General features: G+C 63.7%; 1 protein-coding gene across 1 annotated transcript in view; it reads right to left on the reverse strand.

The window, feature by feature from the left end:
• Obscn (obscurin, cytoskeletal calmodulin and titin-interacting RhoGEF) overlaps nucleotides 1-20,439 on the reverse strand; it is a 121,009-nt gene extending 100,570 nt beyond the window's left edge. Inside the window, exons 1-7 of the mRNA XM_042669531.1 lie at nucleotides 19,449-20,439; nucleotides 7,359-7,628; nucleotides 6,735-6,995; nucleotides 6,054-6,362; nucleotides 5,355-5,621; nucleotides 4,574-4,855; nucleotides 2,566-2,841 (exon numbers count right to left, since the gene is read on the reverse strand). Of these exons, the coding sequence (XP_042525465.1) occupies nucleotides 2,566-2,841; nucleotides 4,574-4,855; nucleotides 5,355-5,621; nucleotides 6,054-6,362; nucleotides 6,735-6,995; nucleotides 7,359-7,628; nucleotides 19,449-20,439 (2,656 nt within the window). The remainder of the gene's footprint in view (nucleotides 1-2,565; nucleotides 2,842-4,573; nucleotides 4,856-5,354; nucleotides 5,622-6,053; nucleotides 6,363-6,734; nucleotides 6,996-7,358; nucleotides 7,629-19,448) is intronic.
• Nucleotides 20,440-24,686: the final 4,247 nt, after the last annotated feature.

The raw sequence follows: 24,686 nt of genomic DNA on the forward strand, positions 1-24,686 counted from the left end.
TGAAAATTGTGGTTCAAGGCTAGCCTGGAAAGGCAAATATGAAAGACTCTTACATCCAATTAACAACAAAAAATCTGGAATAGAGGGTGTGGCTCAAGTGGGAAAATGCCAGGTAAGTATGAGTAAGAGGCCTTGAGTTCAAGCCCCATTACCAACACACACACACACACACACACACACACACACACACACACACACACACACACACACACACACTAAAGAGGAGATGCATAACCAAATGAGTAAATTCAAAGAGGCTGCAAAGAAGCAAGTGAGCTCAAAGACAACTCAAACAGCTGAACTAAACAAAGAGGACAGTGAATTTGAAGGAGAAATTCAATGAAGATACATAATCTTGAAAAAGTGAAATTAAGGGGATTGGGGGTATTTCTCAACTACATGCCTAGCAAGTGCGAGATGCTAGATTCAAACTCTAGCACCACCAATAAAAGAAAAATAAAATTGAAATCTTGGAAATAAACAGCCCAACAGCCCAAATTATTTTTAACTCAATACAAAGCCTAGCTAACAGAACAGAACAAATTGAAAATAGAATAATAAAGAAGAAGGATAAAGCTCAGGGATTAAATTAATCTGTCAAAGACATTGAAACTACTATGAACACCATCACAAGACCAAATTTATGAATCATGGGTATAGAAAAAGGATATACAAACTAGATAAGCATAACTAAGATAATCAATAATAACCAAAAACATACCCAACCTGGGGAAAAAGAGGATCATCTAGATAGAGGAGGCTTACAGATACCAAACAGACAAGAACAGAGACAAAATATCCCCAGGTATATTATAATTAAAATATTAAATATACAGAACAAAGAATTAATAGTGAAAGCTGCAAAGGAGAAGTAATAAGCAAGGAAATGCCCATTAGAATTAATGGAAGGTTTCTAATGACAAACTTCAAATTCAAAGAGGTCATAAAAGGACAAAACCTAAGCCTTAAAAGAAATAACTGTCAACCTAGAGTAATGTACCCAGCAAAGCCTCCCTACATAACTGAGGGAGAAATAAAAGCCTATTTAAAAAAAAAAAAAAAAAAGCTATGCCGGGAGCCTGTGGGTCACGCTACTCAGGAGGCTGAAATCTGAGGATCACAGTTCAAAGTCAGCCCAGGCAGAAAAGTCTGTGAGACTCTTATCTCCAATTAACTAGAAAACCAGAAGTGGTGCTATGGCTCAAGTGCTAGAGCGCTAGTCTTGAGCTCTGAAGAGCTGAGAGACAGGGCCCAGGCCCAGAGTTCAGGCTCCACAAATGACAAAAAAAAATTTTTTTAATGAAAGAGAGGTTTCAAATAAATAGCCTAACAATGTACCTCACACTACAAGAAAAACAAGAAAAGCAAATCCCCAAATAGGAAGACTGAAAGAAGTAATAAATATTAAGATAAACAAGCCAGGCACTGGTGGCTCACACCTGTAATTCTAGCTACTCAGGTGGCTGAGATCTGAAGATCAAGCTTTGAGGCCACCCCAGGCAGAAAAGTCTCTGTGAGACTCTTATCTCCAATTAACCACTCAAAAGCCAGAAATGAGGCTGTGGTTCAAAGTGCTAAGCACTAGCCTTGAGAAAAAGAGCTCAGGGACAGTACCCATGCCCTGAGTTCAAGCCCCACAACCAAAAAATCAACAAAATGGAGACTTATAGGAAGAGACAATGAAACATAAAAGCTATGCTTTGAAACACAAAAACAACAAATACAAATAAAATTCAGAGAATCATGAAAGAACTCTTATATTCAAGTAACCTGGAAAATGTAGAATAAATGGATAAATTTCTAGGTACAGCTGACCTTCCAAAACTGACCCAAGAAGAAATAAACTACTTATGCAGACCTATTAAAAGCTAAAATACACACCAGGGCTGGGAAGGTGGCTCAGTGGTAGAGCACTTGCCTTGCATGCATGAGGCCCTGGGTTCGATTCCTCAGCACCACATAAGCAAAAAGAAAAAAGCCGGAAGTGGCGCTGTGGCTCAAGTGGTAGAGCACTAGCCTTGAGCTGAGGGACAGCGGCCAGGCCCAGAGTTCAGGCCCCACAACTGGACCAAAAAAAAAAAAAAAAAAAGAAAATACACACCAGAGAAAAGACAGCCTCTAAATCTTATTTGTATTTGTTGTGATTTTTCCTTTAATTTTTATCTCTAATTTTATTCACTTTATCTTTCCCTCCTCCTACTGGTCTGACAACTGGGAAAGACAGAGCAATAAATTAGATTAAACAGTAAACCATATACAGAAATGAATTACCATGATGAAACCCTTCATACAATTAATACATTCTGAGGAAAAGAAACATAAGAAAATGAAAGAGGTTGTGTTATGGAGTGGTTAGAGATAAACGACGTACTATGAAATGGAAACAGCACTGAAGGTGCGAAGGTCTTCAATTCACAGCCTTCCCATTCCCGCAAACACAGCCAAGTCTTGTATGACAAAACAGCTGTGCAAGATATCATGAAGCACAGCACCAGAACCTGCAAAGTTATTAGTGTCATAGTGCAATGTGTACCAAAAGAAACTTAGTATCTGCAAAGAACATACCTGTGACACCCAGGTGGAAGGAGACCTTCTGGCCCCCGGACTCGCAGCTGTACTCCCCGGCGTCCGCCTTGCCCGCCTGCTGCACCACCAGCCGCCGCATGCAGCCTGACGCCTCCACGTGCACCTTCGAGCTGGAGCTCAGCTTCTTCCCGTCCTTGTACCAGGTCACCTCCGTCTGCGCCTGGGCCACCTCGCAGCTCAGTGTGGCGCTGGCCCCCGCCTCGGCCTTCACCTTATTATGTGCCTGCTGCTCCTTAGCAAACACCACCTTGGGCTCTGGGGACACACGGGAGGAACACGGTAAAATGGTCCACCGAAGTCAAGTACCACACCTGGGTTTCTGTTTAACGGGTTCTGGTTCCTAGACTACCCCAGTTCCTTCTACAGGGGTCCCTCTTCACTAACCGCCATGTGTCTGAGCCCTAGAACTCTAGAAAGACCAGTCATTTGTCCAGACTCTCCTAGGCTTAAATCTCAACCATCTTAAGATACTTCAAACAGGGGCTGGAAAGGTGGCTCAGTGGTAGAGTGCTTGCCTTGCATGCATGAGGCCCTGGGTTCGATTCCCCAGCACCAAATAAGCAAAAAAAAAAGCCAGAAGTGGCGCTGTGGCTCAAGTGGTAGCACGCTAGCCTTGAGCTGAAGAGCTGAGGGACAGCGCCCAGGCCCAGGGTTCAGGCCCCATGACCGGACCCAAAAAAAAAAGATACTTCAAACAATGTATACCTCCTCTCCACCTGAGTCTCCACAACTTTCAAAGGAAAAGAAGGGCTTTTTTTCCTGACCCTGATCCTTCCTTCCCCATGGCCCAAAGGGTCTGCTGTGGCTCTTTCTGGGTTCAAGAGATGTGACGCCTGCCCTGATGTCTGCTGTCACCAGCAGAGCAGCCTGACAGGCATTCTAGAAATTGCCATGGCACCTCTGGCAGATGTAGGGGGCATTCCCTCCCATCCCGAACGTGCGTGCGGCTCCCCCCACACACACACCTACATAATGCTATCTATAAAATGGAAGAAGCTTAGACTCCTGAACATAGCCCCAGCCTGCCCCACTTCTGATATACCAAGAAGCTTTGAAACCTTCAACTAATATTCATGCTCTGCTGGTGAAAGTGTGTTGTTCGTGGGTATAATGTCTTCATACAAGTTTTCCATGCATCCTGGCAGAACGGAGCCTTCCCGTCCTCAGGCCTGTGAGCTGGAGCCATGCTCCTTGGAGAAAACTCCCTCCTCACTCACCCCCATGTGGTAACATGTCTGAGCCCTAGAACTATATAGAAAGACCAGTCATTTGGCCAGACTCACCTAGGCTCAAATCTCAACCATTTTTTTTTTTTTTGTCGGTCGTGGGGCTGGAACTCTGGGTCTGGGCACTATCCCTGAGCTCTTCAGCTCAAGGCAAGCACTCTATCGCTTGAGCCACAGCACCTCTTCCAATCTCAACCATCTTAAGATACTTCAAACAATGTACACCTCCTCTCCACCTGAGTTCCCTCAACTTTCAAAGAAAAAGAAGAGCTTTTTTCCTGACCCTGAGCCTCACCACAAACATACAGTAATCAGGAAGGTTCTCAGCACTGTAAAATAACCCAGTTGCAGGGATGAAACACAAAAATAATTTTAAAAAAAGAATGGACAGAAATAGAGAAAATATGCTCCCCAAATTGGCTAAAACTGACTATTCAGTGGTCCTAAATTTCTTTATTATCTGATTTCCTTTACTACCTTTAGATCACTTACCTACCTAAACATTAGTTTTACTATTTCCTGCCCAACTGTTCACTGAAAAAAGGAATCTAGAAAGTCACTATGTTTTGCTAGACACAGCTAGACCTGCTCTCCACCCTCCAAAAGTCCAGGCACACAAACACACTCATAGGAACCCCGAAGCTGGAAGTCCAGAGCTCACCTGGATGACAGGAGCAGGGGCCTTGTCCTCTCTGGAGACGGAGGCCACTACTCGCCAATACTGAACCTACAATCCCTTCTTTCCTGCCCATAGCTCTCACCTTGAACCAACAACTGGTAGGTAATATGGCTCCCTCGGCTAATGCACTCGTAGAGGCCAGCATCATCCTGCACCACATCTCGTACCAACAGTGCCCGCTGCCCAGCAGATGCCTGCACCTCATACTTGGGGCCTACGGGCAGCACACGGCCATCTTTCAGCCAGGTCACAGCCGCAGCCTGGTCCGATAGCTCCGCCAGCAGCTGTGCCTCCTCATGCAGCCGGGCTAGCACCTCCCGGGCAGCTGAGGCTGGTGGCTTGCTTGCGGTCAGTCCTGAGGCAGCTGCAGCCCCGAAGTGGTGAGACACAAGAGGTACAGAGGAACCAGGACAGGGAGATGGAGGAGTGAGGGGCAGAGTGGAGGAGACAAATGCAGAGATGCAGATGCAGGATGGAAGAAGAACACAAAGGCATGGAGAGACCCCAAGAGAAAAGGAGAGATCACAGGGAGAGACAAGTGGGGGAAGTGAGGAAGAAACAATACATCAGGAAAACAAAGGCGAATGGAAAGAGACAGAAAGAAACAGATGGGGAAAGATGGGCATGAAGAATCATGGTGGGGAGACAGAAAAAGGAGGGAAAAAAGAGAGATGAGGGTCCAGCCACAGGGCCCCTTGTTCACCCTCCCCCTGCCTGACCACACCGGGCAGCCTGGGTGAGCCTCCAGCACCCTGCCATCATCCTGCCCCTTTATCCTTCCGCTGGAGGGCCAACCCTCCCCCAAGACACCCACCAGATCTCCACCCCCTTCCGAGGAATGGGGGCTCGGGGTCCCGGCCTACCTCGGACCTCCATCCGAACACTGCTTTCAATGCCATCGGCCACAAACTTCAGCTGCGCCCCATGCAGGCTGGCAGGCACCTCTCGGATGGTCAGCGTGTGCTGGGTTTGGTCACGGCGGATCACGTACAAGCTACTGGCCTTCAGGGCCTTCCCATCCAGGAACCACTCACCGGAAGAGGCCACTGTGAGGTCCACGGAGAAGGTGACCTCGCCGCCCTCCACTGCTTCCAGGGCCTTCAGCGGTGTCCTCACAGCCAGATGAGGGACTGTAAGGTGGGTGGCTTTAAGAGCGGAGCCAGGACACGGGGCAGTCTCTGCCTTTTTGTCCTCTTCCTATGGAGCCCAAATGTCCCCTGCTCCAAAAAGCCCCACCCGCATGCACACAAGGACCATGAGCACAAGTCAGGCTCATGACAGACAGGGACAGCTACTGCACAGCTCCTGCCAGTCCCACCACTTCCCAACACCCTTCCTGGGTGAGGCAGCCGAAGCCTTACCCACCCCACCCCATAGGGCTGATGGAGACAAACAGCTTCAGAGGGACTTGATCCTGTCTAAAAATTATCCTTCTGACTGGGGCAGTCCCAGTGCGCCACCCCAAAAAAGTCATGGAAGATCAACCTGGCCTCACTGGTGGCCAGGCCTTGCTTCTGTGCATGGCGACAACACCTGTGGAATTATCAGGCAGCCCTGCTCACCCAGGTGGATGGTCCCTGGAAACTCGAGGTAGGGACTCTGGCCAAAGTTGTTGATGGCCGACACTCGGAACTGGAAGTCCCCCTCTTCAGCCACACCAGTGACAGTAAACTCCAGCAGGGCCACCCACTCGGTCTGGTGGCATTGACTCCAGGCATAAGCACCAAGCCGCCTCTTCTCCACCAGGTAACCATCGATGGTGACAGGGCGGTCCCCCTGGGATGGTGGGGACCAGCTGAGGGTCACAGAACTCTCCGTCCTGGCCTTCACCACAGGGTCAGCAGGGGGGTACAAGGGTGGCCTTCTGGGGGCTGGAAGAAGGATGGATAGAGATCACCAAGAAAGGCAATGGGTGGAAATCACTGAGCATCCCCGCCCAAGCCCTAGACAGAAATTGAGTCACAGAACCTCTTCCCTCCTGGGGATACTGCTATAGTAGCATCAGAGAGACTGTGGGCTCAGCAGCCCCCACCCCAGACTTATAGACAATTAGCTGCTGTGGAAATGCCCCAGCCTGACAGAGGAGTTCAGAGATGATGAGCTATCTGTGTCTTCCTGCCACCTGCCCCGCCACAGGCTGGAGCCCACAGCACTTGTGGAGGACAAGGCCAGCCTTGCCCATGGACTGAAAGGTGGCGCCCTAGGGGAGAGATCCACCTGAAGACTGCTCCTGAGGCCCTTACCAGACACACAGAACTGGGTAGACGTTCGGCAGTGGCCAGCCACGAAGGCCACCTCCCCAGCATCCTCCAGACTGCACTGGAAGATGGTCAGCGTGTGGCAGCTGCCTTCCGCGGTGATGGCCACCCGGCCCCCGGCCACCATCTCTTCTTGGTTTCGAAGCCAACGGACAGGACCCTCCGGGACGGCCAGCTCCACCCAGAACACGGCTGTGTCCCCCACTCGCACCGCTGTCTTCCGAGGTAGCTTTCGGGTCAAGTTCCCTGGGGTGGAGGGACCCCAGAGCCCATCAGACTTGGTCTCACATGCACCCCTCACTGCTCCCCTCCCTCATCCCTGTCCCACCTCCTACCTCACCTCCCTAGCCCCTTCCTGCCCTCCCACCTCCCTCCTGCCAACTCCTGTCTGACCCATCTCCCTGCTCAGGCCTCCGAAGGCCTCAGCACCAAGTTTCCAGCAACCTGCTCCTCCCAGTACCACCTTCCCCACTCCACCCTCCCCCAACAACTCTCACTCCTCCCTCCTCCACCCTCCCCTGACACTCCTCCCTCACATCCATCCTTCTGCTCCTCCCGCCAGTACCCCCACCCCGTCCCAAACACACACGACACCCTCGCCCCGCATGCCTTGGACGGCGAGCTCGGCCACGGTGCGGCTGCCCTCGGCGGTCTCGCAGACATACACGGCGTCGTCGTCGGCACAGACGTGGCGCACGGTCAGCCGGCGCTCGGCGCCCTCCGCCTCGATGCCGTACTTGTCACTCGCCCACAGCCGCGTCTCCTCCTTGAACCACGCGGCCTCCACCGCTGGCTCCGCTACCTCGCACCGGAACGTAACCGACTCCTTCTCCCGCACCTCCACGTCCTGCAACCGCGTTCTGAAGGGCACAGCAGGCTCTGCGGGGACAGGAGCAGTGAGGGGCTGGGGGCAGGGATGGGATGGGGACAGGAGCAGTGAGGGGCTGGGGGCAGGGATGGGATGGGGACAGGAGCAGTGAGGGGCTGGGGGCAGGGATGGGATGAGGACAGGGGGAGGGAGGGGCTGGGGGCTGGGATGGGATGGGGACAGGAGCAGTGAGGGGCTGGGGGCAGGGATGGAATGGGGACAGGGGGAGGGAGGGGCTGGGGGCAGGGCTGGGATGGGGACAGGGGGAGGGAGGGGCTGGGGGCTGGGATGGGATGGGGGCTGGGGGAGGGCGGGGCTGGGGGCTGGGATGGGATGGGGCTGGGGGAGGGAGAGGCTGGGGGCTGGGATGGGATGGGGCTGGGGGAGGGAGGGGATGGGGGCTGGGGGCTGGGCTGGGGGAGGGAGGGAAGGGGGGCTGGAATGGGTGGAGACTGGGGGAGGGAGGGGATGGGGCCTGGGGGAGGGGCTGGGGGAGGGAGGGGAGGGGCTGGGGGAGGGAGGGGCTGGGGGCTGGGATGGGATGGGGCTGGGGGAGGGAGGGGCTGGGGGCAGGGCTGGGGAGGGGCTGGGGGAGGGAGGGGCTGGGGGCTGGGGGCTGCGCTGGGGGAGGGAGGGGCTGGGGGCTGGGATGGGATGGGATGGGATGGGATGGGGAAGTGAGGGCTGGCAGGGTAGGTGGGAAGGACCCCAGGGCGGTAGGCGTGGAGCTGGGGAGGGGAGGATGGGGGGCGAGGGCGCCAGGGAGGCCAGGGCACAGCACACAAGAGCTGAGGCAGCTGCGGGTTGACGCGCAGAAGCGGCGTCCCGCTGGAGTCCTCAGAGATGGACGGGGGGAGAGAGATGGAGGGGGGGAGAGAAAGAGGGGGAGACAGAGGGGGAGATAGAGGGGGAGATAGAGGGGGAGACAGAGGGGGAGATAGAGGGGGAGACAGAGGGAGAGACAGAGGGGGAGATAGAGGGGGAGATAGAGGGGGAGATAGAGGGGGAGACAGAGGGGGAGACAGAGGGGGAGACAGAGGGGGAGACAGAGGGGGAGACAGAGGGGGAGACAGAGGGGGAGATAGAGGGGAGATAGACGGGGAGATAGACGGGGAGACAGAGGGGGAGACAGAGGGGGAGACAGAGGGGGAGATAGAGGGGGAGACAGAGGGGGAGATAGAGGGGGAGACAGAGGGGGAGACAGAGGGGGAGACAGAGGGGGAGACAGAGGGGGAGACAGAGGGGGAGATAGAGGGGAGATAGAGGGGGAGATAGAGGGGAGATAGAGGGGGAGATAGAGGGGAGATAGAGGGGGAGATAGAGGGGGAGGCAGAGGGGGAGATAGAGGGGGAGATAGAGGGGAGATAGAGGGGGAGATAGAGGGGAGATAGAGGGGGAGGCAGAGGGGGAGACAGAGGGGGAGACAGAGGGAGAGACAGAGGGGGAGACAGAGGGGGAGACAGAGGGGGAGATAGAGGGGAGATAGAGGGGGAGACAGAGGGGGAGATAGAGGGGAGATAGAGGGGGAGATAGAGGGGAGATAGAGGGGGAGATAGAGGGGGAGGCAGAGGGGGAGACAGAGGGGGAGACAGAGGGGGAGACAGAGGGGGAGACAGAGGGGGAGATAGAGGGGGAGATAGAGGGGAGATAGAGGGGGAGATAGAGGGGAGATAGAGGGGGAGATAGAGGGGGAGATAGAGGGGAGATAGAGGGGGAGGCAGAGGGGGAGATAGAGGGGGAGGCAGAGGGGGAGACAGAGGGGAGATAGAGGGGGAGATAGAGGGGAGACAGAGGGGGAGATAGAGGGGGAGACAGAGGGGGAGACAGAGAGAGAGACAGAGGGGGAGACAGAGGGGGAGATAGAGGGGGAGATAGAGGGGAGATAGAGGGGGAGATAGAGGGGGAGATAGAGGGGAGATAAAGGGGGAGATAGAGGGGAGATAGAGGGGGAGATAGAGGGGGAGGCAGAGGGGGAGACAGAGGGGGAGACAGAGGGGGAGACAGAGGGGGAGACAGAGGGGGAGATAGAGGGGGAGATAGAGGGGGAGACAGAGGGGGAGACAGAGGGGGAGACAGAGGGGGAGACAGAGGGGGAGATAGAGGGGGAGACAGAGGGGGAGACAGAGGGGGAGATAGAGGGGAGATAGAGGGGGAGATAGAGGGGGAGATAGAGGGGGAGATAGAGGGGGAGACAGAGGGGGAGACAGAGGGGGAGGCAGAGGGGGAGATAGAGGGGGAGATAGAGGGGGAGACAGAGGGGGAGACAGAGGGGGAGACAGAGGGGGAGATAGAGGGGGAGACAGAGGGGGAGATAGAGGGGGAGGCAGAGGGGGAGACAGAGGGGGAGACAGAGGGGGAGACAGAGGGGGAGATAGAGGGGGAGGCAGAGGGGGAGACAGAGGGGGAGACAGAGGGGGAGACAGAGGGGGAGACAGAGGGGGAGATAGAGGGGGAGATAGAGGGGGAGACAGAGGGGGAGGCAGAGGGGGAGACAGAGGGGGAGACAGAGGGGGAGACAGAGGGGGAGATAGAGGGGGGAGATAGAGGGGGAGACAGAGGGGGAGACAGAGGGGGAGACAGAGGGGGAGACAGAGGGGGAGATAGAGGGGGAGATAGAGGGGGAGACAGAGGGGGAGATAGAGGGGAGATAGAGGGGGAGATAGAGGGGAGATAGAGGGGGAGATAGAGGGGGAGGCAGAGGGGGAGATAGAGGGGGAGATAGAGGGGAGATAGAGGGGGAGATAGAGGGGAGATAGAGGGGGAGGCAGAGGGGGAGACAGAGGGGGAGACAGAGGGAGAGACAGAGGGGGAGACAGAGGGGGAGACAGAGGGGGAGATAGAGGGGAGATAGAGGGGGAGACAGAGGGGGAGATAGAGGGGGAGATAGAGGGGGAGATAGAGGGGAGATAGAGGGGGAGATAGAGGGGGAGGCAGAGGGGGAGACAGAGGGGGAGACAGAGGGGGAGACAGAGGGGGAGACAGAGGGGGAGATAGAGGGGGAGATAGAGGGGAGATAGAGGGGGAGATAGAGGGGAGATAGAGGGGGAGATAGAGGGGGAGATAGAGGGGAGATAGAGGGGGAGACAGAGGGGGAGATAGAGGGGGAGATAGAGGGGAGATAGAGGGGGAGATAGAGGGGAGATAGAGGGGGAGGCAGAGGGGGAGACAGAGGGGGAGACAGAGGGAGAGACAGAGGGGGAGAGAGAGGGGGAGACAGAGGGGGAGATAGAGGGGAGATAGAGGGGGAGACAGAGGGGGAGATAGAGGGGAGATAGAGGGGGAGATAGAGGGGAGATAGAGGGGGAGATAGAGGGGGAGGCAGAGGGGGAGACAGAGGGGGAGACAGAGGGGGAGACAGAGGGGGAGACAGAGGGGGAGACAGAGGGGGAGACAGAGGGGGAGACAGAGGGGGAGATAGAGGGGAGATAGAGGGGGAGATAGAGGGGGAGATAGAGGGGAGATAGAGGGGGAGATAGAGGGGGAGACAGAGGGGGAGGCAGAGGGGGAGACAGAGGGGGAGACAGAGGGGGAGACAGAGGGGGAGACAGAGGGGGAGACAGAGGGGGAGATAGAGGGGGAGACAGAGGGGAGATAGAGGGGGAGACAGAGGGGGAGACAGAGGGGGAGATAGAGGGGGAGATAGAGGGGGAGATAGAGGGGGAGATAGAGGGGGAGACAGAGGGGGAGATAGAGGGGGAGATAGAGGGGGAGATAGAGGGGGAGACAGAGGGGAGATAGAGGGGGAGACAGAGGGGGAGACAGAGGGGGAGACAGAGGGAGAGACAGAGGGGGAGATAGAGGGGGAGACAGAGGGCGAGATAGAGGGGAGATAGAGGGGGAGATAGAGGGGGAGATAGAGGGGGAGACAGAGGGGGAGACAGAGGGGGAGATAGAGGGGGAGACAGAGGGGGAGACAGAGGGGGAGACAGAGGGGGAGACAGAGGGGGAGATAGAGGGGGAGACAGAGGGGGAGATAGAGGGGAGATAGAGGGGGAGATAGAGGGGGAGACAGAGGGGGAGATAGAGGGGAGATAGAGGGGGAGACAGAGGGGGAGACAGAGGGGGAGACAGAGGGGGAGACAGAGGGGGAGACAGAGGGGGAGATAGAGGGGAGATAGAGGGGGAGACAGAGGGGGAGACAGAGGGGGAGATAGAGGGGGAGACAGAGGGGGAGACAGAGGGGGAGACAGAGGGGGAGACAGAGGGGGAGACAGAGGGGGAGACAGAGGGGGAGACAGAGGGGGAGACAGAGGGGAGATAGAGGGGAGATAGAGGGGGAGACAGAGGGGGAGACAGAGGGGGAGATAGAGGGGGAGATAGAGGGGGAGACAGAGGGGGAGACAGAGGGGAGATAGAGGGGGAGATAGAGGGGGAGAGAGAGGGGGAGACAGAGGGGGAGATAGAGGGGAGATAGAGGGGGAGACAGAGGGGGAGACAGAGGGGGAGACAGAGGGGGAGACAGAGGGGGAGACAGAGGGGAGACAGAGGGGAGACAGAGGGGGAGATAGAGGGGGAGACAGAGGGGGAGACAGAGGGGGAGACAGAGGGGGAGACAGAGGGGGAGACAGAGGGGGAGACAGAGGGGGAGACAGAGGGGGAGACAGAGGGGGAGACAGAGGGGAGATAGAGGGGAGATAGAGGGGGAGACAGAGGGGGAGACAGAGGGGGAGACAGAGGGGGAGACAGAGGGGGAGACAGAGGGGGAGACAGAGGGGGAGACAGAGGGGGAGACAGAGGGGGAGACAGAGGGGGAGACAGAGGGGGAGACAGAGGGGGAGACAGAGGGGGAGACAGAGGGGGAGACAGAGGGGGAGATAGAGGGGAGATAGAGGGGGAGATAGAGGGGGAGACAGAGGGGGAGACAGAGGGGGAGATAGAGGGGGAGACAGAGGGGGAGACAGAGGGGAGATAGAGGGGGAGACAGAGGGGGAGACAGAGGGGGAGATAGAGGGGAGATAGAGGGGGAGACAGAGGGGGAGACAGAGGGGGAGACAGAGGGGGAGATAGAGGGGGAGATAGAGGGGAGATAGAGGGGGAGATAGAGGGGGAGACAGAGGGGGAGACAGAGGGGGAGACAGAGGGGGAGACAGAGGGGGAGACAGAGGGGGAGACAGAGGGCGAGATAGAGGGGAGATAGAGGGGGAGATAGAGGGGGAGATAGAGGGGGAGACAGAGGGGGAGACAGAGGGGGAGATAGAGGGGAGATAGAGGGGGAGACAGAGGGGGAGACAGAGGGGGAGACAGAGGGGGAGACAGAGGGGGAGACAGAGGGGGAGATAGAGGGGAGATAGAGGGGGAGATAGAGGGGGAGACAGAGGGGGAGACAGAGGGGGAGACAGAGGGGGAGACAGAGGGGGAGACAGAGGGGGAGATAGAGGGGGAGACAGAGGGCGAGATAGAGGGGAGATAGAGGGGGAGACAGAGGGGGAGACAGAGGGGGAGATAGAGGGGAGATAGAGGGGGAGACAGAGGGGGAGACAGAGGGGGAGACAGAGGGGGAGACAGAGGGGGAGATAGAGGGGAGATAGAGGGGGAGATAGAGGGGGAGACAGAGGGGGAGACAGAGGGGGAGACAGAGGGGGAGACAGAGGGGGAGATAGAGGGGGAGACAGAGGGGGAGATAGAGGGGAGATAGAGGGGGAGACAGAGGGGGAGACAGAGGGGGAGACAGAGGGGAGATAGAGGGGGAGACAGAGGGGGAGACAGAGGGGGAGACAGAGGGGGAGACAGAGGGGGAGACAGAGGGGGAGACAGAGGGGGAGATAGAGGGGGAGATAGAGGGGGAGACAGAGGGGGAGACAGAGGGGGAGACAGAGGGGGAGACAGAGGGGGAGACAGAGGGGGAGACAGAGGGGGAGACAGAGGGGAGACAGAGGGGAGACAGAGGGGGAGACAGAGGGGGAGACAGAGGGGGAGACAGAGGGGGAGACAGAGGGGGAGACAGAGGGGAGATAGAGGGGGAGATAGAGGGGGAGACAGAGGGGGAGACAGAGGGGGAGACAGAGGGGGAGACAGAGGGGGAGACAGAGGGGGAGACAGAGGGGGAGACAGAGGGGGAGACAGAGGGGAGATAGAGGGGGAGATAGAGGGGGAGACAGAGGGGGAGACAGAGGGGGAGACAGAGGGGGAGACAGAGGGGGAGACAGAGGGGGAGACAGAGGGGGAGATAGAGGGGAGATAGAGGGGCGATAGAGGGGGAGATAGAGGGGGAGACAGAGGGGGAGACAGAGGGGGAGACAGAGGGGGAGACAGAGGGGGAGACAGAGGGGGAGACAGAGGGGGAGACAGAGGGGGAGACAGAGGGGGAGACAGAGGGGGAGACAGAGGGGAGATAGAGGGGGAGACAGAGGGGGAGACAGAGGGGGAGACAGAGGGGGAGACAGAGGGGGAGACAGAGGGGGAGACAGAGGGGGAGACAGAGGGGGAGACAGAGGGGAGATAGAGGGGGAGACAGAGGGGGAGACAGAGGGGGAGACAGAGGGGGAGACAGAGGGGGAGACAGAGGGGGAGATAGAGGGGAGATAGAGGGGGAGACAGAGGGGGAGACAGAGGGGGAGACAGAGGGGGAGACAGAGGGGGAGACAGAGGGGGAGACAGAGGGGGAGACAGAGGGGGAGACAGAGGGGGAGACAGAGGGGAGATAGAGGGGGAGATAGAGGGGGAGACAGAGGGGGAGACAGAGGGGGAGATAGAGGGGGAGACAGAGGGGGAGATAGAGGGGGAGACAGAGGGGGAGACAGAGGGGGAGACAGAGGGGGAGACAGAGGGGGAGACAGAGGGGGAGATAGAGGGGGAGACAGAGGGGGAGATAGAGGGGAGATAGAGGGGGAGCCAGAGGGGGAGCCAGAGGGGGAGACAGAGGGGGAGACAGAGGGGGAGACAGAGGGGGAGATAGAGGGGGAGACAGAGGGGGAGATAGAGGGGAGATAGAGGGGGAGATAGAGGGGGAGACAGAGGGGGAGACAGAGGGGGAGATAGAGGGGAGATAGAGGGGGAGACAGAGGGGGAGACAGAGGGGGAGACAGAGGGGGAGACAGAGGGGGAGATAGAGGGGAGATAGAAGGGGAGACAGAGGGGGAGACAGAGGGGGAGATAGAGGGGGAGATAGAGGGGGAGACAGAGGGGGAGGCAGAGGGGGAGGCAGAGGGGGAGACAGAGGGGGAGACAGAGGGGGAGACAGAGGGGGAGACAGAGGGGGAGATAGAGGGGAGATAGAGGGGGAGACAGAGGGGGAGACAGAGGGGAGATAGAGGGGGAGATAGAGGGGGAGACAGAGGGGGAGACAGAGGGGGAGATAGAGGGGGAGACAGAGGGGGAGACAGAGGGGGAGACAGAGGGGGAGACAGAGGGGGAGATAGAGGGGAGATAGAGGGGGAGACAGAGGGGGAGACAGAGGGGAGATAGAGGGGGAGATAGAGGGGGAGACAGAGGGGGAGATAGAGGGGGAGGCAGAGGGGGAGGCAGAGGGGGAGACAGAGGGGGAGACAGAGGGGGAGACAGAGGGGAGATAGAGGGGGAGACAGAGGGGGAGATAGAGGGGGAGATAGAGGGGGAGACAGAGGGGGAGATAGAGGGGAGATAGAGGGGAGACAGAGGGGGAGACAGAGGGGGAGACAGAGGGGGAGATAGAGGGGGAGACAGAGGGGGAGATATAGGGGGAGATAGAGGGGGAGAGAGAGGGGGAGACAGAGGGGGAGATCGAGGGGGAGGCAGAGGGGGAGGCAGAGGGGGAGATCGAGGGGGAGATAGAGGGGGAGATAGAGGGGGAGATAGAGGGGGAGATAGAGGGGAGACAGAGGGGGAGATAGAGGGGGAGATAGAGGGGGAGACAGAGGGGGAGACAGAGGGGGAGACCGAGGGGGAGGCAGAGGGGGAGGCAGAGGGGGAGATCGAGGGGGAGATAGAGGGGGAGATAGAGGGGGAGATAGAGGGGGAGATCGAGGGGGAGATCGAGGGGGAGATCGAGGGGGAGGCAGAGGGGGAGATAGAGGGGGAGGCAGAGGGGGAGGCTGAGGGGGAGGCAGAGGGGGAGACAGAGGGGGAGACAGAGGGGGAGACAGAGGGGGAGACAGAGGGGGAGACAGAGGGGGAGATAGAGGGGGAGACAGAGGGGGAGACAGAGGGGGAGATAGAGGGGGAGATAGAGGGGGAGACAGAGGGGGAGATAGAGGGAGAGGCCGACGCGGGGAGCATGAGGAGAGAGCGGCGCACTCGGCCAGGCGGGCGTGGGGAGGCAGCGCGGGGAGAAGGGAACGATGTCGAGTGACCAGGAACAAGGCCGCCGAGGGCCGCACTGTGTGGAGCACAGACGCCGGGAGCCGCGGCACCGCCGCGCCCGCTCCAACTTCGCCGCGGCGGCCCGAGCGCACGCCCGGCCTGGCCAGGGCTGAGGGCCGCCGGGGCCGCAGCCGCTCCGCGGGACGCCGCGGCCTCGCCCCGCGCCCGCTGCCCTCCGCGCCCGCTGCCCTCCGCGCCCGCTGCCCTCCGCGCCCGCTGCCCTCCGCCGCGCCCGCTGCCCTCCGCGCCCGCTGCCCTCCGCGCCCGCTGCCCTCCGCGCCCGCTCCCCTCCGCCGCGCCCGCTGCCCTCCGCGCCCGCTGCCCTCCGCCGCGCCCGCTGCCCTCCGCGCCCGCTGCCCTCCGCGCCCGCTGCCCTCCGCGCCCGCTGCCCTCCGCCGCGCCCGCTGCCCTCCGCGCCCGCTGCCCTCCGCGCCCGCTGCCCTCCGCGCCCGCTCCCCTCCGCGCCCGCGTGCCCGCTGCCCTCCGCGCCCGCTGCCCTCCGTGCCCGCTCCCCTCCGCGCCCGCTCCCCTCCGCGCCCGCGTGCCCGCTGCCCTCCGCGCCCGCTGCCCTCCGCGCCCGCTGCCCTCCGCGCCCGCTGCCCTCCGCCGCGCCCGCTGCCCTCCGCCGCGCCCGCTGCCCTCCGCGCCCGCTCCCCTCCGCGCCCGCTCCCCTCCGCGCCCGCTGCCCTCCGCGCCCGCTGCCCTCCGCGCCCGCTGCCCTCCGCGCCCGCTGCCCTCCGCCGCGCCCGCTGCCCTCCGCGCCCGCTCCCCTCCGCGCCCGCTGCCCTCCGCGCCCGCTCCCCTCCGCGCCCGCTGCCCTCCGCGCCCGCTGCCCTCCGCGCCCGCTCCCCTCCGCCGCGCCCGCTGCCCTCCGCGCCCGCTGCCCTCCGCGCCCGCTCCCCTCCGCGCCCGCTGCCCTCCGCGCCCGCTGCCCTCCGCCGCGCCCCGCTGCCCTCCGCGCCCGCTGCCCTCCGCGCCCGCTGCCCTCCGCGCCCGCTGCCCTCCGCGCCCGCTGCCCTCCGCCGCGCCCGCTGCCCTCCGCCGCGCCCGCTGCCCTCCGCGCCCGCTCCCCTCCGCGCCCGCTCCCCTCCGCGCCCGCTGCCCTCCGCGCCCGCTGCCCTCCGCGCCCGCTGCCCTCCGCGCCCGCTGCCCTCCGCCGCGCCCGCTGCCCTCCGCCGCGCCCGCTGCCCTCCGCGCCCGCTCCCCTCCGCGCCCGCTCCCCTCCGCGCCCGCTGCCCTCCGCGCCCGCTGCCCTCCGCGCCCGCTGCCCTCCGCGCCCGCTGCCCTCCGCCGCGCCCGCTGCCCTCCGCCGCGCCCGCTGCCCTCCGCGCCCGCTCCCCTCCGCGCCCGCTCCCCTCCGCGCCCGCTCCCCTCCGCGCCCGCTGCCCTCCGTGCCCGCTCCCCTCCGCGCCCGCTCCCCTCCGCGCCCGCGTGCCCGCTGCCCTCCGCGCCCGCTGCCCTCCGCGCCCGCTGCCCTCCGCGCCCGCTGCCCTCCGCCGCGCCCGCTGCCCTCCGCCGCGCCCGCTGCCCTCCGCGCCCGCTGCCCTCCGCGCCCGCTCCCCTCCGCGCCCGCTCCCCTCCGCGCCCGCGTGCCCGCTGCCCTCCGCGCCCGCTGCCCTCCGCGCCCGCTCCCCTCCGCGCCCGCTGCCCTCCGCGCCCGCTGCCCTCCGCGCCCGCTGCCCTCCGCGCCCGCGTGCCCGGGCCCTCCGCGCCCGCTGCCCTCGGCGCCCGCTCCCCTCCGCGCCCGCTCCCCTCCGCCGCGCCCGCTGCCCTCCGCGCCCGCTCCCCTCCGCGCCCGCTGCCCTCCGCGCCCGCTCCCCTCCGCGCCCGCTGCCCTCCGCGCCCGCTGCCCTCCGCGCCCGCTCCCCTCCGCGCCCGCTGCCCTCCGCGCCCGCTGCCCTCCGCGCCCGCTCCCCTCCGCCGCGCCCGCTGCCCTCCGCGCCCGCTGCCCTCCGCGCCCGCTGCCCTCCGCGCCCGCTGCCCTCCGCGCCCGCTCCCCTCCGCGCCCGCTCCCCTCCGCCGCGCCCGCTGCCCTCCGCGCCCGCTGCCCTCCGCGCCCGCTCCCCTCCGCGCCCGCTGCCCTCCGCGCCCGCTGCCCTCCGCCGCGCCCGCTGCCCTCCGCGCCCGCTCCCCTCCGCGCCCGCTGCCCTCCGCGCCCGCTCCCCTCCGCGCCCGCTCCCCTCCGCGCCCGCGTGCCCGCTGCCCTCCGCGCCCGCTGCCCTCCGCGCCCGCTCCCCTCCGCGCCCGCTGCCCTCCGCGCCCGCTGCCCTCCGCGCCCGCTGCCCTCCGCGCCCGCGTGCCCGGGCCCTCCGCGCCCGCTGCCCTCGGCGCCCGCTCCCCTCCGCGCCCGCTCCCCTCCGCCGCGCCCGCTGCCCTCCGCGCCCGCTGCCCTCCGCGCCCGCTGCCCTCCGCGCCCGCTCCCCTCCGCGCCCGCTGCCCTCCGCGCCCGCTGCCCTCCGCGCCCGCTCCCCTCCGCGCCCGCTGCCCTCCGCGCCCGCTGCCCTCCGCGCCCGCTCCCCTCCGCCGCGCCCGCTGCCCTCCGCGCCCGCTGCCCTCCGCGCCCGCTGCCCTCCGCGCCCGCTGCCCTCCGCGCCCGCTCCCCTCCGCGCCCGCTCCCCTCCGCCGCGCCCGCTGCCCTCCGCGCCCGCTCCCCTCCGCGCCCGCTCCCCTCCGCGCCCGCTGCCCTCCGCGCCCGCTGCCCTCCGCGCCCGCTGCCCTCCGCCGCGGCCCACCTCACCGGCCTGTCCCTTCACCTGACCACACCCCGCGGCCCTCACCCTCCAGCCCTCACCCCCCTCCAGCCCTCACCCCGCGGCCCTCACCCTCCAGCCCTCACCCCCCTCCGGCCCTCACCCCGCGGCCCTCACCCCCTCCTCCGGCCCTCACCCCGCGGCCCTCACCCCGCGGCCCTCACCCCCTCCTCCGGCCCTCACCCCGCGGCCCTCACCCCGCGGCCCTCACCCCCCTCCTCCGGCCCTCACCCCGCGGCCCTCACCCCCCTCCTCCGGCCCTCACCCCGCGGCCCTCACCCTCCAGCCCTCACCCCCCTCCAGCCCTCACCCCCCTCCAGCCCTCACCCCCCTCCGGCCCTCACCCCCCTCCGGCCCTCACCCCACGGCCCTCACCCCCTCCTCCGGCCCTCACCCCGTGGCCCTCACCCCCTCCGGCCCTCACCCCCCTCCTCCGGCCCTCACCCCGCGGCCCTCACCCTCCAGCCCTCACCCCCCTCCAGCCCTCACCCCCCTCCGGCCCTCACCCCACGGCCCTCACCCCCTCCTCCGGCCCTCACCCCGTGGCCCTCACCCCCTCCGGCCCTCACCCCGCGGCCCTCACCCCCGTCCTCCGGCCCTCACCCCGCGGCCCTCACTCCCCTCCGGCCCTCACCCCCCTCCGGCCCTCACCCCGCGGCCCTCACCCCCCTCCGGCCCTCACCCCCCCCCTCCGGCCCTCACCCCCCTCCTCCGGCCCTCACCCCCCTCCGGCCCGCCCCGCGGCCCCGCCCGCCGGCCCTCACCCCCCTCCGGCCCGCCCCGCGGCCCCGCCCGCCGGCTCACCGCGCACGACCACCAGCACGGAGCTGTAGGTCTGGCCCACCAGGTTGGAGGCGGTGCAGGTGTAGAGCCCGCGGTCGGACGGCCGGCAGAACAGGATCTTCAGCACGAAGTTCTCCTGCGCGTCCTCGTACACCACGTGCCGCCGGCCCTCGGCCAGCGGCCGCCCGTCCTTCTTCCACACCGTCTGCGGCTTGGGCTCGCCGGTCACGAAGCAGCTGAGGCGCGCGTGCTTGCCCTCGGTCACCGTGCAGGTGCGCGTGCCGGCGCCGGGCGGCGTCGCGGGGTCGGCCGGGGCGCCGGGGGCGCGCATGGCCTCGCGCCGCCGCTGCAGGTGCTCCAGCAGCGCGGCGGTGGAGGCGCCCGGCGGGCCGGCGGCCTCGGGCTCGGCGTCCACCGCCAGCGCCGCGGCCGCGCGCGCCTCGCCCAGCCGGTTCTCGGCGCGCACCTCGTAGGTGCCGCCGTCGCGCGGCCGCGCCGAGCGGATGCACAGCGCGCTGGCCTCGCCGCGCTCCTCCACGCGCACGCGGGGCGCGTCGGGGGCGCCCAGGCGCCGCCCGTCCTTGGACCAGGTCACGGCCGGCCGCGGCGAGCCCTGCACGCGGCAGCGGAAGGTGGCGTCGGCGCCCTCGCGCACGCGGATGGAGGTGGGGCGCAGCAGGAAGTGGGGCGCCTGCTCGGCGCCGGCCGCCTCGGCGTCCACGCGCAGCCCCACGGCCGCGAAGGCCTCGCCCACGGCGTTGCGCGCGCGGCACACGTACTGCCCGCCGTCGCCCAGCGCCAGGTCCAGGATGGTGAGCCGGTACACGTCGCCGTCCTGCGCCAGCCGGAAGCGCGCGCCCGCCTCCACCGGCCGCCGGTCCTTCTCCCAGCTCACGTGCGGCGCGGGGTTGCCCACGATCTGGCAGCTCAGCGTGGCGTCCTTGCCCACGGACACCACGAAGGCCTTGGGCCTGGTCAGGAAGCGGGGCGCGCCGCTGGAGGAGCGCTCCATGGCGCCGGCGGGGGCGGGCACCTGCGGAGGGACGGAGGAGCCGGCCTGTGCCCGCCGCCCGCCGCGCCCGCGTGGACTCCCCACGCCACCGCAGCACCGCCAGCGCCGCGGCCGCGGGGCGGGGTCCCACCCCTCAGTGAGCCCTCCAGCCAGGACGGCGCCCATCCCGCGCCCGGGCGGCCTCACCGCCCGCGAAAATCCCTCTTGGGACCCCGCCGCGGCGCCCTCCCCGCCGCGGCGCCCTCCGGCAGCCAGGTGCGCCCCTTTGGCCGAAGGGCGCCCCGCTGTCGGCTGCCTCCTCCGGTCCATTGGCATCCCCCCGCGCAGCTCTGCCTGCGGGTGCCCGGCCGCCGCCTCCCACCCGATGCAGCTCTGCAGGTCTGCCCGCAGCTGCCCGGCCGCATCCTCCCACCCAATGCAGTTCTGCAGGTCTGCCCGCAGCTGCCCGGCCGCATCCTCCCACCCAATGCAGCTCTGCAGGTCTGCCCGCAGCTGCCCGGCCGCTCCCTCCCACGCCATGCAACTCCCCGCGCAGCCCGCAGCTGCCCGGCCGCAGCCTCCCACGCGATGCAGCTCTGCAGCTCTGCCCGCAGCTGCCCAGCCGCCGCCTCCCACGCCATGCAGCTCTGCAGCTCTGCCCGCAGCTGCCCGGCCACCGCCTCCCACGCCATGCAGCTCTGCAGCTCTGCCCGCAGCTGCCCGGCCACCGCCTCCCACGCGATGCAGCTCTGCAGCTCTGCCCGCAGCTGCCCGGCCGCCTCCTCCCACGCGATGCAGCTCTGCCCGCAGCTGCCCAGCTGCCGCCTCCCACGCGATGCAGCTCTGCAGCTCTGCCCGCAGCTGCCCAGCTGCCGCCTCCCACGCGATGCAGCTCTGCCCGCAGCTGCCCGGCCGCCTCCTCCCACGCGATGCAGCTCTGCAGCTCTGCCCGCAGCTGCCCAGCTGCCGCCTCCCACGCGATGCAGCTCTGCAGCTCTGCCCGCAGCTACCCGGCCGCCTCCTCCCACGCCGTGGTGCCACAGCGTTTGCAGCTGCGTGTTTGGCTGAGTGTTGGCCACGCAGAGGTGGGGGTGTGGCGAGCCCACCAGGACTGAGGTTCTAGTGGTCAGCCATCTTTTTCCTGTCTCTATGGTACACCGTAGGTGAGGGATTCTCTACCGCAGCCTGCCCTTCTCTGCGCCTCCCTCAGTGTGTGCCACATCATCTTCCTCCTCCTTTCCCAGACCCCCCCCTCTCCCACCAAGGTTACCCTGCCTGCAGCCACCCTGGACCGGAGCAGGCCTCACCTCTTCCATAGGGCCCCTCACCTTCCCTCTCCCCCAGGGAGGGTATGTTCTTCCTTAACCAGCAGGAAAGGAAGGGAAAGGCAATCTCCAACCACAGGGGCTCCAACAGCCCATAGGCTGGCATCCCAACTCACTCTGATGTCCTACCCATCCCTGCCGCCCACCTACTGCTCTGCCCCCTGTGGGCCTAGGCCAGTGGGGTGGGGGTGTACGGTGCATACAGTGAAGTCACTGGGAAGGACAGCTAGAGGATGCTGTACGCTGGAGCTTAGCAACATCTCAGCCTCCTGGGAAGAGCTAGGAGCTCCAGGCTAAGACTGGCTGGGCTGAGGGAGCCCGAGGCTGAGCGGCCTGATCCGCAGCACTCCATGGCCTTGCTAGCTCTGCCCCCTGCCGGGGATTGCATGTCTCTGTCTTCCAAAGGCTCACCCAGAGCTGAGTCCCCGCCAGCTCCTGTTAGACTGGGATGAGATGAGACTGTCTGCCTGTACGGTCTTATGTAAGGACACCGAGCACCCTGTGCTGGCACAACGTGCTTTAACTCCCTCCACTCCTGTGCAGACATGGTCATCCTGGTGAAAAGAGGTGTGCACCACAGCACTCTCCCACTGGAGCACCCAGTCTCTGGGCCTGAGCTGGCCTCCGTGGGATGAGCGGGGTCCATGTCCAGCCAGCCCTCCGGCTCTCAGTCCAGTGAGTCAGGTACCTAATCCCCGTAATCCCTTCCAGGAGGCTGAGCCTAGACCAGGCTGTGCTGCGCTTGCTGGTTTGCTGACTCACTGTGCAGTCAGCACCTCTCTCTGGGCAACATACACTCTCCACAGCCAGGCCACATCTCCCTGTGCTTCAGGAGAGCTCAGGCAGGAGCCACCTGCAGCCCAGACCAAGGCTCAAGACTTCCTGGGCTTTCAGCATCTGTTCCATGGAAGGCTGCTTTGAGATCATCTATCCAGGAGCTCTGAGCACTGAGGTCTTTCCAGCACCCCCCAATTAACACATCAGTCTGTGAGGTCCCCGAGGCAGGACAGGACATCTCTACTTTAACTCTCTTCTTCCTCTGTTACCATATGAAGAGCCTACACTGGCTCTGCCAGACACAGGAGCAAGAGTGTATAGACAGTATGACGCCTGTATGTTTCAGAGAAGCTGGCTCCAGGCTTCGGCAGGTACACAAGTCAACCCAAGCCCCTGGCCTCATGGGGCCTTCAGGGACAGTGTCACCAAGGCCCTGCTGTCAGCTCTGTGACTGTGTGCCCACCACAAGCACGTTGACCAGTTAGTGGCATGCCCAGGTACTGCCTACTGTTCACGGAGCCTAAGGGGGCCGTGTCTTGGAGCCTCTCAGTCACCCACCACACAGGCACCCCCACTCAGCAGCTTCAGGCAGGATAGAGGCTCATGAAACACACGTTTCACGACTGGAGCTGCCCTCCTTCCTGGGTACTCCGCTACAAACAAGGAAAGAGAGGCTACTCAGCGGCTTCCAGAAAACCCAGACAAGGATAACTTCAGAAGCTTCTTCCTCTCCCTTCGGAGGCTTCTAGATATGCATTCTGGATGGTAAGCTCTCCCACCAAGGGAAACTGAGGCCCCACCCCTCAAGCTGTCCAGAAGCTCCCTTCTCCTGCGGATGTCTACCTGGGGAGAGGTCTGCCTCACAGCCACGCTTGGGTCCTCTGCCCTTTGGAGGCCTCGTCTAGCCTACCAGAATCAGGACCCTCACTTACTCTACGAATGCACAGCTACCACTCCGCCCCTCCGCCCCGGCTTTAACAGAACTTTACCATCTTGGCTCCTCCTAGGGTGAAACTGGCTTTCAGGAGGAGCCCAGCCTGAGAGTGACGCCCACCTTACCAGCCCTCCCTCTCCCCCTGCCACCAACCCAACGACATCTTCACAGGCCTGTGCCCCCAATGCCTTTCCAGAAGGGATTTCCAAGGGCAATCTGCCCCTCACCTTAGACCCCTGGCCTGCGGCTTCCCCCACTCCAGAGGAAATTCTTTCCTGGAGTCAAGTGTCAGTGCCCCTCTGGCTGTCCCCTCCACTGAGCCAATGGGCCCAAAATAGCCCCAGCTGTCAGCAGGCATCCATCTGAGCTGGGGCAGGGCTGGCAAGACCCCCAAGCCACTCTCAGAGTGAGGGACAGCCCAGTGACGCGGTGGTACAGATGGCAGTCCCAGCCTTCCAGACCCCAGCAGGACAGACTGTCCCTTCCTAACTCTGCATCCCTGGATGAGAAGTGGGAACCTGGCCCCCTCTTTGCCCAGGGGGTGGACCCCTAAAAGCTCCCTAGCTCCGTGGAATGACCATGGCCTTCAGCTCCACGCGCCCAGCTGACCCCCACACATCACACTGCGGCTCTGCCTCCTCACCTGTTCTGCGGGGGCTCAGGCAGCGCCCAGGCTGGGGCACTGAGGGTAGATGAGGGGCTGCCGGGTCGCGCCTCCTCTAGGGCCCAGGACAGTGTGGTTCCCCCCGGCAGCCCACACTCCGGCTGGTCCTCAGACTGGACAGGGACGAAAGGACAGGCAAACACTGTGGGCTGAGGAAGGCTGGCCCCGCCCCACCCCCACCGCTGGCCAGCCCAGCCCATCTCCAAAATAGCCTGCGTGTCACCGGGATTTGATTTCACCCTCGGCCCCAGGGAAGCAAAGGGCAGATGGTCAGGGACAGGAAGACGCCTGCGGCCTCCCGCGGGGCTGGGATTGGGGGTGTGCGCAGCTGGGCCTGTCCACCTCGGGCCAGCATCCCAGAGTCAGGTCGGGGAAGGAGCGTGGGGCTCAGAATGACTCTGAGGGGTCAAGTGAACAGCCTTGAGGAGGGTACCCAGGGGCCCAGGACCAGCCCCAAATGCCCCGGAACACCTGGGTGGCTGCAAAAGGGGGTATCCAGGAGCCACACCCAGATCCCTGGACCCTGCCTACTGCACCCTAAACATACCTGTGACCAGGGCCACGCTGA

This window comes from Dipodomys spectabilis, unplaced genomic scaffold (assembly GCF_019054845.1).
Source record: "Dipodomys spectabilis isolate Male_0828 unplaced genomic scaffold, ASM1905484v1 ptg000496l, whole genome shotgun sequence".
Lineage (NCBI taxonomy): Eukaryota > Metazoa > Chordata > Mammalia > Rodentia > Heteromyidae > Dipodomys > Dipodomys spectabilis.